The sequence below is a fragment of the Linepithema humile genome, chromosome 4 (genome assembly GCF_040581485.1).
Source record: "Linepithema humile isolate Giens D197 chromosome 4, Lhum_UNIL_v1.0, whole genome shotgun sequence".
NCBI lineage: Eukaryota > Metazoa > Arthropoda > Insecta > Hymenoptera > Formicidae > Linepithema > Linepithema humile.
Window position 1 is genome coordinate 25,715,626 of NC_090131.1, and position 15,925 is coordinate 25,731,550.

At 46.9% G+C, this 15,925-nt stretch overlaps 1 protein-coding gene across 7 annotated transcripts in view; it reads left to right on the plus strand.

The window, feature by feature from the left end:
* Positions 1-15,925, plus strand: part of LOC105672552 (mushroom body large-type Kenyon cell-specific protein 1-like) — a 169,165-nt gene that overhangs the window by 116,527 nt on the left and 36,713 nt on the right. For all 7 annotated transcript variants that reach the window (XM_067353919.1, XM_012367572.2, XM_012367571.2 and 4 more), the window contains one exon: positions 10,948-12,126. In XM_067353919.1, the coding sequence (XP_067210020.1) occupies positions 12,033-12,126 (94 nt within the window). In that variant the 5' untranslated portion in view covers positions 10,948-12,032. The remainder of the gene's footprint in view (positions 1-10,947; positions 12,127-15,925) is intronic.

The following is a 15,925-nucleotide window of genomic DNA, read 5'->3' on the forward strand; positions in this document are numbered from 1 at the left end:
TAGGATAGCAAAAGGAGGACAGAGGGTGGAGGTTGAGGGTGAAAGGAAGAGGGGGTGAGGAACGAACTGTTGCTTCCAGCCGTGCCGTGTTTGGGTTGCTTCCAGCGCAGGATTTTCAAGAGCCACCAAACAGGATTTAAGCCTCTTCACCATCCGTGAAAACTATTGCTTCTCAGTATCCCGCGGCAGATTTCCGCGAGGCGTTACTCAGCTGCGCGACTTTGATTTAAAAACTTGAAAGTCAGCGAACGTGAGTGATTCACATACATATGCCGGTAGCTCTGGTTCTCTGATTCGTTGGTCTGATCGAAGTTCTCGTTAGTCGAATGACTTCGTAACTTAATTGAAGTGATCGCTGTTGATTACATTGCATGATTACTGGTGACATGAAATTTTATTAAACGGACAATATATTGATCGTGTCGTATCTTCTCAGAATGTACCGTGTAATGTAGATACCATGTATAATGTGTTATTACTGTCGTTGCTAGAGGCGACACGAAGTTAGTGTGTGAAAATAGCTCGACATCGATGATCTCGGTACAATTCATAATTACTGCAATCTGTTAAAAAAGCATATATAGATGACTTAATTATAATTTAACGATTAAAAATTGATGGTGCAATATTGCATAAACGTTGTGCAGATGAATATAAACTAATACTTGAGTAACGCAAGAGGGAAAGCTGTGAAGTGAAACAGACGTCGGGGCAGAGGAACGTAACACTGACATCAACCGTCAGTCGGTCAGCTGCTGGATGAACTATCCGGGAGATTCTCTGTCACACAAGAGAGTAAGAAAGGAGAGTTGCGAGTGGGGAGAATATCTCCTTCTTCTCTTCCACTCTCTGCCACTGACCCGGGATTCTCTTTCTTGGTATTTATGAACGCGAGCTCCGTGCGCTACGCATCGCGCCGAGAAGCTCTGAAGATATTGCGTGCTATGTTACATTCTCTTAAAGACGATAGTCACGCATCGATGTAGGACATACAAATATATTTATGTAAATTAATTCACGATAATATATAAATTCCAAAATAATTTAAACTTTATTGCAATATAAATTTGTACAATTTCGTTGCAATATTTGAGGAAACTTATTGCGATATTTTATTTACTTTTGTTATAATAAATTATTATTTCCGTTAAAGAGAGAAGTAGGATTAAATTTTAGTAGTTAATAACGCTTTCTCGCATTAACTCAGCTCTAAACGGAGAACATGTCTGATTGCGACAGTTTGCGAAACGGTAATTGTTGGCGAAGACATTATCTCGCGCTTTTGACGAGCCCGATTGCTGCGCGGGTGTATCTCACATTTCGGAAAATCGATTCGATACTCCGAGATCTTCTTTTAACTAGTTCCCTATTTTCGATATCGTCTTCAGCGCGATTCTTATCGACGTGCTCTGGTGGTTCTGCCTTTGGCAACAAGTTGCACCAGTGACCCGTCCCGGCTATAGAATGCCTTTGTAAATACTCGCTGCTCGTGCCTCTTAGAAATCCTTTGAGATTTTCTCCGCTGTAGATCGCAGTAATATTGTAAGTGTACCGTTACCGTGCAACTTTAGCCTCGATATTTATTCCTGTGGTGCAACAGCGTCCTCGTTGTATTTGCAATATTAACGACCAGCGGTTGCATCGTGGTTAACCCTAGCTAAATAAGTTTTCCTTCACAGTTTATGTTACAGATAGCATTATAATCTATAGAGGAACTCATCATTAACCCAAAACTCACTCACCGTATAATGTAGCCTGAGATTAGTTGCAGAATAGTTAATTGTAAAAAACATTTTGAATGACATAAAGTTTCATAATTCTCATTCGATCAAAGTTTCGGTATTTAAGGCGAATAAAATCAATCTGAGTTGATCAAAACTTTAACGTGATAACGATGTAAATTTATACAGCCAAAAATATTTATTAGAAAATTTCTTAGCATTGATAAAGCTAATTGTGAGATGAATAAAAATAATAGTCTTACAAGAAAAATGTGCCATCTATTTTAGAAAATAAAATAAGAAATAATTTTGGATTGAATGACATCGGTTTTTCTTTTCACAATTTAATTAATTAATATGCATAAAAAATTGACAAAAATATAGATTTTGTAACGAGACACTTACAAAATATTTAGTGTTTAAAATCGCTCACTAAATAATACTTTGATGAACTTATTACGTTAAATGTTTATACATTTATGAATACCACAAAGTTATAAACAAAAACTAAACATCAGACAGACAAGTTTAAGTGAAACAGTACATGGATTTCCTGCTATCGATCGGTGAACATATATACATTTCTCTGTGTCTAACTACACAGTCTTACTTAGGTGCAAATAAATAGCCACCAAAGGGTAGTAAAACACCTCGTCGGCCATTGAGAGGCGAACTAATCCGCATAATATCGCTCTTTTCGCGAGACTCTCCCCGCTTCCTCGCGCAACAAAGGCCAAAAGGGGTAAGTGGGCTTCGCTAATGGCGCGAGGGTTCGCCAAAGCCGGCCGACTTTACTCTCTCGTTCAACTTTTCGTTTGATAACCGTAATCTTTTCTTTCTCACAAGCTTTCGTCGCGATGTATTACATCAAATACTTGCAATGGATTTACTTGAGGGGCGAATAAAAAAGAATGGGAGGCTAAAGAGCACAGATTTATATTTCAGAATACCACTCTCGACTGAATTTTCATTCATGCTAATTATTTCGACCATTTCATTGATATTATAGAATGTTTAAAGTGACTTGCGAGAAAAAGTTAATAGACGGGAAAGACAATATTTTAATATTACGAGTAGAAAGATTTTTATCGCGAAAAATGTCAAAATTTCCCGATACCATCAATGTTATCTCCGACACTGGAAAGTACGAATATGCGATTAATTTTAAGCGTCCAGTGAGAAGATTCACCCTAGAGTGACATTCTCGAATACAGTCCAGAATGGGTGATATAAAAACGGAGGTGCGGGGGATAGAGGAGCAGGCACACGGATACGTGTGCTGAGCTCGGACCAGAGGGCAGCGTCGGAAATATGAGGAGGCGCAGATGGAGGAAGAGAAAAAGCGCGAGACGACGAAGGGACAGAGAGGAGAACCGTGCCAAAGGGGTGGCGCCGTTAAGGGAGACGAAGGTAGAGGCGTACGGTGGGAGACGCGGACGGAAAAGGAGAGGAAGGACGTAAAACAAAGTAACGACGAAATGCACTTCTCCCCTCGGGCCCGTCCCCCCCGGCCACCCTCGCGCCCACTCGGCGTTCACCCGGAGGGAAACGTCGAACGAAACGTTAAAAACCGGGAAGAGGAATGAGAGGACAGGTGAGGGTGAAGGGGGGGACGAGCAGAGGGATGAGCGGGCGTGCTAGGTGGTGGCTCGTCGGTTCGTGGGCCCCGTGGAGGCGCGAGGCGGAGGTCGGATGAGAGGGTGGGTTTGCTGTGGCAGGCGGGCCACCCTGGGAGGTTGGCGGGAGGTTATGACAGCCGAGGTATTGAGCGGATCCTTCGTTAAAAAAACGAAAAGCACCGCGCTGAGGCGTGCGGCAGGGAGAAAGAGACGGCGGAAAGGGAGAGTGAGCGAGAGAGGATGAGCAAAGGGAGCGCGGCGGCGAGGCGGCGGCGGCGGGAGAAAGACGGAGGGAAGAGAAAGAGGTTGCTGCGAGGGGGTGGAGATGGGGGGATGGAGTGCACGGCTGCTGCTGCCGCCGTTGCCGCCGCCACCGCCGCCGCCGCCGCCGCCGCCGCCGCCGCCGTTGCTAGAAGCGGCAGTAGTGGTGGTCCAAGGGGTGAGACCAAGTAACCGAATCCAACGCACCCTTGCCTCGCGCCCACCGCCACCCACCCCCAGCGGGGAGAAAAAAAAACGGAGCGCACGGATCTCTCCCCTACTTCCCTTCGCTCTCTCACTCCTCGACCGCCCCCGACAGCTCTTCCTGGAACAGTTCTGCTATCGTCTTCCTCTCTCTCTCTTTCTCCCCCGGCCGCTCCGGACCGTTCTATCTTGTTTGCTCATCGGCGGGTTCCTTCCGCCTCTGAAAAATATTTTGACGTGAGTGGGTCGGCGTTGGGTGGGTGGCGACGGCAATGGTGCAACGTGGCTACGAATCGAACGGCACAAAAGGTGGAGACCTCCCGGCGCGACTCTTGATTACTATTTTAATTCCGTCGACGTGCTACGGAGAAATGCGCCTGACGCTAATTAATTCTCTCCCGCGGGCCCGCGAAATTTGCAACCGCCTCGAGAGAGGCCGCGATTACGGCGTACACCGCGCGGAAACTTGCTGACCGTGGATATTAAACTTCAACCGTCGGGCCGTCGTCTTCGATGCCCGCGAGCCGTATCGCGCCTCGATCAAAGGGCTCTTAATTGAAAGAAACGCAGGAAGCAATTTTGCGAGTCAATAAAGGTATGGAAGCGCAGGAGGGTATACTACGCTGCCGGCGTCCTTTCCGGCCTTTATTTAACTCCCAATCTGTTGCAAAATCCAATACCTATGCGAATGCAAAACAGAGATGCTAATTACGTACTTTGATACGTTAGCATTGATATTTTACATTACATAAGAAAAATGTTGCAGTTTTTCTTTCAATTTTCACATAGGTAATTATCGTAGCATTTAAGTTTTTAATTTGAACAACAAATCGGAAAAACTTGATCATTGCTAGAAATCTGTTAGACACTACGTTATTTTTTGTTTGCAACCTTGTGTTAAACTTTAATTTCGTTTATCTAATTTTGAACATTTCTGATCCGATTTAATTGCGTAATTAGTTTAAACTTGAACTAGCTTGTTTGCAAGTTGACAAGATACTGCAAAAGAATGCAATGAATAATTGATAAATCCATAGTTACATGGCGTTATATAATTATGTTTATCAATTTGTAATTTTCTCTTTTGAGAATTAACTGCACTGTTAAGAAATAAATAACGTAATATATTTTTTCTATTTAAAAAAGAAACATTTTATACAAATTAATATACATGTTATTAATTTTGACAAGTGAAGTGATAAAGTACGAGATTGCGCTTGCGTTATCTTGAAATCAGCGGCTCACTGCGTTTCGAAAACGAGGATCAAAAGACGAAAGAAAGGGTGGAATCAGCGGAATAGTGGAAAGAAGGGAAGAAGGGAAAAGGGAGGGAAAAGGGATGGTGACTCGGGTGGAGAGGTCGATAGGAATCGAGAGTTCGTTTGTTCGCCGCGCAACGGAAATGCACGCTGGACACGGAACGATGGAAGGGAGAAGTGTGTATGCGAGGCGCTCTCCGGATCCGCGTAATGGGAAAATCGATTAGAGGCCGAGTAAGCAGTAAGGTGGTCAACGAAGGTGTCGCGGATACGTCGCGCAAGTTCTTTCAGAACGCCCGATTTTCGCACGTGAGAAGCTGGGCAAAGTTTCAAGCGGGCAATGGAATACTTAATGAGCTGAAAATATCAATATCGTCCAGACATTTTTTTTAAATGCTATCAGATTAATGAAAAAAAAAAATTTTTTTTTTATATATGATTGTAACATTAATTAAAAAGCTAGATAAACTTTGATTAATTTAATATTTATGTGTGTAAGTAAAACTTTTATCTTGGTATCGTGCAAATATACGCGTGTCATTGCGTGTTTGAGACGCCGCCGCCGCATTCCTCGTTGACATTCGCGAGAATCGCAAAAATAATATTTACATATTCATAGTAGCGCGCGAACACGCGTGTAACACGTTTTCGAACGTTTGCGGATTTTACTGTAGCGGGTTGCGCGAGATTACCCGTGCGTTGCGTTTCTTATCGGTGACTCGTGCAGTTTCTTAGCGAGAAGAACGGTATTTCGCGATAACAACTGAACCATGGTTTTACTTATGCGCGCGTAGAATCGATATAAAGAGAAAATGCTAAACCTTATAATCTCAAGAATAGGCAAAAATGCAACATCTTGGAAAATTTTGTATAAATATAAATTGTATATGTGATATTGATTGGGGTATATTGTATATTTTGCGCGAATAATTGCGCATAAAAATCTACTTGAATAACGGCAGATTAAAAGTGTCGAAATCACATTACAACATCTCAATTTCCACATTTCAAAATCTCTTTTGCAGTGTTTGAAAAAAGAATGCATAAAATCACGAACCTATTATACTTAATTCAATATATTATCTCTAGTAGTTCAATTATTTTGCGGAAATGTGATCTTTCGTAATCTCAAAGGATCTCGTTTAGTTAGTTTGTCTAGTATATGAGTATTATCGAGTAGTTGGGTGGAAGTTCTCCAGTGTTCTTTGCAACCGGCATTCCACAATGACTCACGTCGTTACTTAGTGACATTCTACGCTAAATCGATTCGCGAAACAGCACGGACGCTATAGAACAGGCTTCCAGGGACTCTCGATAATTAAACGGCTGCGTTTAATTTCCACCTACTCAAACCTTAAGTAAACTATACGTTTTAGCAGCACTTGAAATAAAATATCGAAATATAACGAATTGAGATAAGATGTGTGTCTGCAAATTATTTTAACTTATTGAATTTTATTTCTTCATTTCAATGATCTTACTATTTGAACCTCATCTCATTTTAATTTCATTTTTGATATTTGATTATGACAAAACACGAATCGCATAAAGTAAGGATTATTAAAAAGTCGTAAGGCTTTTAAAATGCAAATCCATCCTAATTGAATTGATTAAATTAAAAGCGTAGGCTTAGTACGTCTTCGCTCGGCGAAAATACATATGTTTGAGAGTCAACCTTAAAAAGGGGTTGACATGCAGACTTGATCGATCAATATTAAATTCCGTTTTCGCGTGATCGATACAACCGTCAACGATTCTAAGACGCGCATACCATGACGGATGCGCATACAAAATTGTGCACTCGCGACGTTCTTTTCTCGCCACTACGAAAGGCATTATCGACAAACAGCTTGCATCGCGATGAACGTTCGATCGCGCCTCGAACACGTGTGCACGACGAGGCGTGCAATGTGCATAAAGATATCGACGTTTGTCGTTACGTTCTCGGAATGATCGATGCGCTTCTCGAATTCGAATATTCAGCGTGAGACACTCCAATCGATATTACATAAAGTGCTTTTTGAGACTGAGCGCCGGCAGCTAGTATCTTTGATAAGTACTTTCAGCCATATAAAGTTTGCCGAACTTCAATTATAGTATGCAGTAACATACTTATATCCAGATTTATTCCATATATCTAATAAAGCTTCATCTCGAGACGACCTAATCTCGAGTCAAAATTATCAGGCAATCCTTAATTGCTCGTTAATTGCTTAAATGCAAATTAACATATAATTATTAATTTCAAGCAAAATCTAATCAACACGAGTCTTTCTATTATTAAGAGATATCGATGAATTTTTCACTTTTACATCGGTCTATTTTTACTGCGCGTAATATTTCGCGTATCGAGTAACGAAAGACGCTGGGGAAGGTGCTGAAGTGAATCATACGAGATGCTTCCAAGTGTATTTGCTTTCTACTTCTTCGTTCAGTTGGTTAAGTCTCGATCGTGTCATCGTGAGCTGAGGCATCTATAAATATATAGCGATCGAAGTGTAACACATACTCAAGGATATCGGAGGCTGCGTGCGACGGAACGAAGAACGCTTTAGATAATCGTTCTGAAGAAACGTTTCTAACTTTGCCGAATTATAGTGTCAGTATTATCCGTTTTACATTAATGGATCAATGAGGTATTATATGTAGCAAAGGAGAATATAGAATGTCGAACATCCATCTTTTCATTTTCATCCAACGATGTCAACTATTTTTATTACGCCGCATACAATCGTCTAAATTAAATTTTAATATTAATCTCCTCCGTCCTTTTTAAAAAGGAAAAAAGGAATCCTTTCTGTTATGTGATATCTACGTCATCAAAATCTCTCTTCACATTATCCAATCTGTCATGAAAAAGGTAATGATACCTAATTTCGAGACTAAAATAATTCCGGCCGTTTCGACGCACGCTGGAGGGTTCAATGACGTCGACGAGAGAACTCGAGTACCGCACATTCGTGTATACGCCGTGGCGAGAGTATAACGCGCGTGGAGATGATAGTGACGTCTACCGCGGAGAAACAGGCCCCGGCGCGTCGCAATTGACGAAAGTTGCGGTGGTATGTTCGCGCGGTCGTAAGTAATGGGACCAACTAATTGCCAAGGCAGCGGAAGCTCCCGGTCGGAAAGCCTCTTCCCTCATCAAGCGTGCTCGCGACGGGGTTCAATGACGTTGCACGAACGAGGAACGAGCTCGAGAGCACCCGGTATGCATGCATATCGCGCCGCGGTGAACGCGGAGCGCGTGTGTACGAGCCTCGAAAGCCCGGCGCGTTTCATCGATATCGTTCGCATAGGCTTACCTAGGACGGGCATCGAATCGATCTTATGCCGTCAGCGGTATCGCCGAGTTAACCCGGACTGCGAACCACGAAGAGGCGCGAGCACATGCGAACGGAATATCAATCGCGCGGGGATCAAATGCTTTTAAGGAACATCGGTAACCGCGACTTCGATCGCTGCCGCGTGTATTCGATGATCATCGTCGATCTGTTGCATCTCGTGATGCGCCGATGAAAATCGATGGCGCGGAAGAGGCATAGTGCTTCCTGGTTCCTATTCTAACCGCATCAGCACATGCAGAGTTAATACGAGTATCTTGCTGCGTACGTTCAACTGCGAGACGCGAACGAGACGCGGTTTCATCTGAAACGTACGGTGTATAAAATTTGAGAAAAAGTATCCATATTAAACGACTAATTTTTCTCCATTAGGTATTAACGTCGCGCGATATAATATTCAATTTCGCTCATTTTTATAGAGTTTGACGAACGATTGTAAAACGTACTTTACAAATTATAATTATTTTGGAACGATGAAAAAAAAACACATATATGATTTTCATGGACCACGTCAAGTTTTTATCTCGCGAAATAAAATCGCGACGGCTAGAGTTATAATCGTGTATTGTAAAATTTCGCGAGTGAAATTACGCGGGTCTTTTCCTCGGAAACGCGATCGAATCAAAGTCAGGTACGAACAGCTCGCGAATTTACGGTGACTGGCGCAAGGAAAGGGTTCGGCGCACGACCGAATATAAAATATGCAATATTCTCTTTCCGGACTGCCGCGCGCGCGCGCCGGCAGAGTCGGCGGAGTGATGTATAAAGCGGCGGACGCTCTTTCTGCGATCCGGTATAAGTAAATTGCACCTGTGCGAAAGAAAGATCAGACGCGTTCGGCACACGCTCGTCTCTTGCGGGTCACGTGACTGCCGCTGGGGCGAGCGTGTCCTCGTACTTGTTTCTCATTATTGCGCGCGACGTAGAGTATAATTTCACTTTGGATCAACTGACCGCTGGAAACGCGGACAAACCGACCCGAGGGAATAAATGCTCTTCCACGATGGCATCTTTCTCGTTTTATTGTCAATCTTTCAGAGTGAAATGTATTTTCGCTTTCCTTCTTAGGAATTGACGAAGGCGAGTGTTATCGTGTAACTTCGGGCAGTTTCGAAATAATCATTTAGAAATCATCTTCCTTTCTTCTCGCACTTGTGTTCTGTTGATCAACCGTTAAATACACGCTTGCGAAAAATGCATTTATTATTACATATACGTAATATTAATTAAAATCGATACAAGTTTAAATAATTTTTACGTAGCGCTTATGTTCAATGAGCCGATCGATCATGTATCCTTTTCACATTTTAACGAACATTCCTTTCGAGTATTTCTTTCTTCTCAAGTATTTGCGCATCAACATCGCTTTAATAAAATCAACGAAGGTGTCGAAACAGAAGGAAAGAAATAACCAGCTAATTAGGTGATGTTTGGTCTTGAGAGGCGAGACAAACTTAGGCGCGCGCTAGGGCGGATGTCTCGGCAACGAAGGCGATGGAGTAGCGGAGTTTCGCGATGAACTCAAGAGAGAATCGAGAAGGTGGGACGGGGAGGGGGAGGGGACAGGGGGAGGGTGAAGGTGGCCAGCAACGACGAAGGGTGGGTTAAGAGGGGCGATGGCGCAAGGATGGAGACCGCCGAGACGAAAGGAGGCGAGTGAGCGAGAGGAGGTGGGCCGCGAGAGGAGGACGGGGCGAGTGGAAAGGACGAGGTGTCCGCGGGGGCGGATGAAAGGACGCTTACCAGCTACTACCTATTGATCGCCAATTCTTTTTCTCTTGTTGCATATTAGGCGCACTCTTCCTTCTTTCTCCTTCTCTTTCTCACTCTCCCGCTCACGCTCTTTCTCTTTCTCTCTCTCTCTCTCTCTCTCTCTCTCTCTCTCTCTCTCTTCGCCTGGTGCGCTCACCCCCGTCTCGCGTCTCGCAGCCAACCTGCCCCCTCGCGGCCGTACGCCACGCGAATCCGCCCCTATAACCACCCTCCCCCGCGTTCCACACCCCCTTCCTCATTCTCCTCTTCCTCCTGCGCCTCCTCTACCCTCTCTGCTCGTGTCGCCTCACCGCGCGAGAGAGTGCAAGCCGCCCCTACCACCCACCTACTACCTACACTCTGACGCTCTTCTTACCGGCAATGTTTCATTTCGAGCAGCAGCAGTACCCTTCCTGTTTTGGGATGGGGCCGGCGACCGCCCACTTTGCTTTTTGCACGCAGGTGCGACGGAATCGGCGAGGATTCGCGGTGTCTCGTAGCCGCGGCGCGACATAGTCGTAGATAGGATAGACACGTTAAAGGTGGATATAGGATATATCGAAGATTATCGATACGCTAAATAGGACGTAAGAAGTTTAGCTTCTTATTATATTTTTTAAGAGTGCAAACACATGTATAATGTGGTACACTTAGCGAGGACCTTAAGAAAGAACGAGGAAAAGAAATTATCTTTAAGATTTCCCTCTCTTGTATATTCATACACACTCACACACATCCATACATATACACACCAGCCATTTCTGACGGTGTACCATTTCTGTTTCAGATAGCGACCGGCGATCTGCAAGCGTCTTCGCGCGAAAGAACGGCGAGGAGGGTAAACGGAGCCGATCGCCGTAGGAGAATTCGGCGGAAGAAAAGGGAGAGGATCCCCGCGCGAGAGGTGCACGCACAGCGGGCCGGAAGCAGGAGGGTGGGAGGGCGGTAGGGTGGCAGAGGGATAAAGACAGATAAAGAAAAGAAAGAGAGAGAGAGAGAGAAGCAGGAGACGCGCCGCCGGCGACAGACTGCACTCTCGTGGCGCTCAGGGCGCAAGCGTGCACGTGTGTTGTGCGTTTCCGTACCCTAACCCTGTCCCGCTACCTGGGAGGAGTAGCGTGGTCGTCGTCCCTCCGCGACTACATCCCCACTTCGCCGCCGTTGCCGCCGTTGCCGCCACCGCTACCGCCAACGACACCGACGCCGACGCCGCCGTCGGCTCGCCATCCCTCCGACGCTCGCGGAGGAGCGCCGCGCCGCGCTACGGCCGACGAAACGACGGCGACGACGACGACGACGACAGGACCCCCACCGCCGCTACCATTACAACTGCTACTACCACCACACCGGCGGACCTCGACGACGACGACAACGACGACGACGACGACGACGACGACGACGACGACGACGACTTCGGTCGCTCCTGCCGACGTGCTACGTCACGCGTGACGTCGCACCCGACAGCGCGCACGTTAGCGCGACGACGTGAACACGCGCGCTACTCTTCTCCCTCACGCACGCCTCACGCTTACGGCGCGCGCTGAAAGACAGAGGAACGTCTGTCGGTGGTAGAAGAGGGAACAGAGGGTGCCGGCGTGGAGGGAGCGACGGGAGGAAAGGAAGGAGGAAATCGGAAAGAGGCGCGGAAGGGAAACTAGAGCCGTAGGGGAGGCAGGGGTTGGTGGGAGAGAGCGCAAGAAAGAGGAAGAGAAGGAGGTGCAGGAGGACGACGACGAGGGCGACAACGGCGACGACGACGACGAGGAGGACGGAGGAGCGCCGGCGGTGGAGGGGGTGGACATCCACGCGGGAACACGAGGCAGGCGTACCCGGCCGGCACGCGCACACACATCCTAAGATGTGATTTCAAAAATGGCGGATTGCCCCTATGCCCGCTGCATACAGGAACGCAGACACATCCGACGGGAGCTGCTGCGATGGACAAAGAATATGGTCTTCGTAGTCGGTGAGTAAAAGAGTCCAGTCGTTCTTTCTGCCGACACAAGTCGGCGGAATTGCACGCACTTTGTACAAGCGTAATAATGTGTGTATATGATATATATATCAATATATACATATGTAATATAATACATGTATACATATCGATGTGTGAGGCGCGAGAAAAATTTCTTCGCGAAAAAATGCACCAGCGTGCACGGCGATCGACTGCTCGCACGCACACAGGAGAAGCATGTCATCAAGCGTGCTTGTTGCGTATGTGTATGTATGTCGCGGCAAGAATGGTATATATATATATATATATATATATATATATCTATCTATCTATTAGAGCGTGTGTATGTATGTATACGTACGCGTACATACGTTTGCCTTCCGCATGGCGAGTTTCTCTATGTTGAGAGTACATAGTGTAGGCGCGGGTTCTGTCAGTGTGCGAACGCGTGTAGAGCGAGCGAGGAAGACCGTGGGAGAAAGAGAGACGCGGTGAGAAAGAGAGGGCGGGAAAGGAAAGAGAGAGAGAGAGAAAGGGTGAGAGAGAGAAGGAGAAAACACGCTGGTGGTTGAGACCTGTTGCGAACCAAAACGCCGAATCCTGGCTGACTATGTGCCAGGCGTGACTCCTACTCGCGCCTGTACGTTCAACAGGGTGGTACCACGTTGCCGGAAAATCCGATAATATTCTGTGAGTAGTTTCCTGTGCGGTTTTAAGTTTTCTGCGTGCGCGTCTGGTGAGAAATTGTTCTCTCTCTCTCTCTCTCTCTCTCTCTCTCTCTCTTTCTCTCTCTTCCTCTCATCGATCCGCGAAAAAGATGATTACGATTTCTTTCACCGGATGCCATATCTCGAATATGACGATCGCATTGTGTAATGCAATACGCAATGAAATGACGTGTGCTGTAATTTGAGAACAGTTATCTCATGATTTAAATTTTGCTGTTAATATTAAATATAGATTGGATAATGAAATATCAAAATAACATAATACAACCCGCAGAATTTTTGTTTGCAAATAAAAATAGGAAATATAAATTATTATCTGAAATCTGAAGATTTTCGGCAAATTATTTAGTACGGAACGATCCAACTGTACAATATGGCAAATTTTTGTTAAATGAATTATGTATTAAGTAACGTAACTTTTTGCACTCAATGAATAGAACTTTCTATAAATATTCTTGACGGATGAAATCAGAAAATTTTATACGAATAGATAATTATTTCTTTTTCTGAGAATGGTAATCGATATCCGATATCTATATAAAGATTAAAGCTTACGTTTCTAATACGGGATTGAATACGGCTGTCTGATTCATCTTATATCTAACAATAAGACGTGCTTAGCAACAGAGAAATGGGAAAGTGGGTGGTGGCGTTTTGTATCAAAGACCACGCCGCGCTTGACGCGCTCATTAAAATAACGTAGGATTCGCGAAAGTCGAATCATTTGTCAAAATTCGCAATTATTAGAGGGAAGAGTGGCGCGGCGTCCCCGTTATCGCTATGAGAAACGACGAGAAGCTACGAGAAGAATTAGGCGCCGCGCGTGCAATTTCCCGTACAGGGAAGGGTGGCGAAATCAGGCTCGCGAGACAGACCCCTCCGCGCCCGCCCTTTCCACGTCGACGACGCTTACCCCTCGGTCGGCGTCGTTGAGGGGAAGCAGGCGGGCATCGTCAGACGCGCAGAGAATACTGCACAAGCTGCGTGCCTTGACCACAGACAACCGAGCGATCCCGGCCGCCGCCCGAAACCTTCTTTTCTTCTTCTTACGGCCTCTACTCTCCCCCTCGCCCTCTTCGCCGTCCCCCCTTGCCACCCACTCCCGTGACCCCTCTGCCACGCCGTCGCGTCCCCACCAGCCCTCCACCCCGACTTCCCCTTCTTCGCCTTTCGGTTAGTTCGTCAAGGGGCGAGCTCCGGTACTCGCGGAAGGCACGTTTCCGCACGCGTCGGTGTTGCGTGCACTCGCCGTTACGCTTCTTCCTCCACTTTTATGTCCCCTCCCCCCCCCTCCCCCGCCTCGCGCGTTTCGTCGTCCTTCCCTTCCCTCCTTCTTTCTCCCCGCGGTCCTCACGCCGTTCGTGCGCCCACCGTGACTCTCTCCCTTCCTCTACCACCGTCGTCGTCGTCGTCGCCGCCACCTCTCGTTCGCTCTTCATTTCGGAACGCAGCTGCCGCTGGTGGTCGAGAAATTTTCGCGAATCCTTCCTCGGGGCACCCTTCCCCTTCCTCCCTCATCGTCCTCCTCCCCGGCGACCCACCGCCGCCGCCCTTCCTTCTCTCTCCCTCTCGTATCTCATCTTCGCCCCCCGCAGCGAAGAGGTCCTAAAAAGGGAGGCCGACAGTGGAAGTTCGACGAAGACTGGGGGTGGGCGGACGGGCGGGCAAGGGGAAGGGGCGACACGAGTTGCGTGTGTGCGCCGCGTTCCTCTGCCTCTCCTCTCGAGACTTCCACGATCTTAGAGGATCGACCAGTGCGCGTTCGGTAAAGGGTGACGGAGGGTGGAACCGGCCTTCGAAATCTCGGTGTTGTTCCGAGCGGTACGCGCGAGTGGCACGCACACAATACGTCGGCCAACGGTGACGGCGCGTCGCCAGCGCGTCGGGATGCGAGACGAGAGTGTCTGTACGCGAGAGGAGGGTGACGGGTGAGCGGGTGTCGAGGTAGACAACCGACGCCGGTAACGGCACGGCAAAGGTGTCGGTTCAGTGAGTGAGTTCTAAAGGCGGGAGGGTCCAGAGGCGAAGGGTCGTCGTCCTTTGCGCGGACAGCTTCCGTAGTTGGGGAACTGTTGCTCTCTCTCTCCGTCGAAACAGCAGGATTCTCACCTGGTTCTTCCGACAGAAGCGGTTACACCTGTTACGCGCGCGTCGCTCGATCTCCGCCCGGTGTGAATCGGAGCTTCGAAGTTTCGGCAGTGCGAACGCGAGAGCGAGAGAGAAAGAGAGAAAGAGAGAGAGAGGGGGAGAGAGAGAGGGAGGGAGGAAAAGGGAGATCAAGTGTACACGGGAGACGCGCGGTAATCGTCACGCACTGCGTAATCCCCGACGTCGGCTCGCACGCACGTAATCGCGCGACACCCATCGTCGCTGCTGGCGAGAGGACATGGAATTGGACGTAATGAAGCCTCTTCCCCCGCGTCGCGCCGCGTTTCGTGGCACCGAGGAGCCGAGAGCCGACGGTACGTCGCGATCTCGCGAGGGCACCGCATGCCACGAGTGTCGGCTGTAACGATGTCGTTCGAACTGCGTTACTGCGTTGTCACGAGGTGGACGCCATACGATTGCACGACAGAGGCGGCGTATTCAGCGAACGTGAAAACGCAGAAGTGGATCGACGTAGTATAGGTAAAGAGAGAGACGACCAGCTGCTTCTTCGCGGCCGAGCGCAGTTGCGAGGCAACGGCGTGGCGCGGCGTACACGTGCACGCGATTAGAAACGTCATAGTTTTGCTCTTTGAAAGAACAAATCGCGCCTTTGTGGTCAGAAATTTTTAGAAACGATAAGAGTTGAAATGAACGCCGTATTAAAAAAAAAAAAAAAAAAAAAAAAAAAAAAAGTGTTATAAATCCGCCCTTTTCAACCGCGTTTTGTTAAATTTTCTATAGTTTACGCCTCCGCGAAGAGAGAAGGAAGAAGAATGAAAACTGTAACAAAAGGCAGTTGGAAAATGTCAAAAACGTAACGAACCGCGGTTGGAAAAGTTAAATAGAAAGTTAGTTTCGTGTTTTAGTTATTATCGCTAAAATGGGAGACGAGAAGTAAAAAGGTGCGAAGAGTTCTATCAAGTAACGCCTGTATT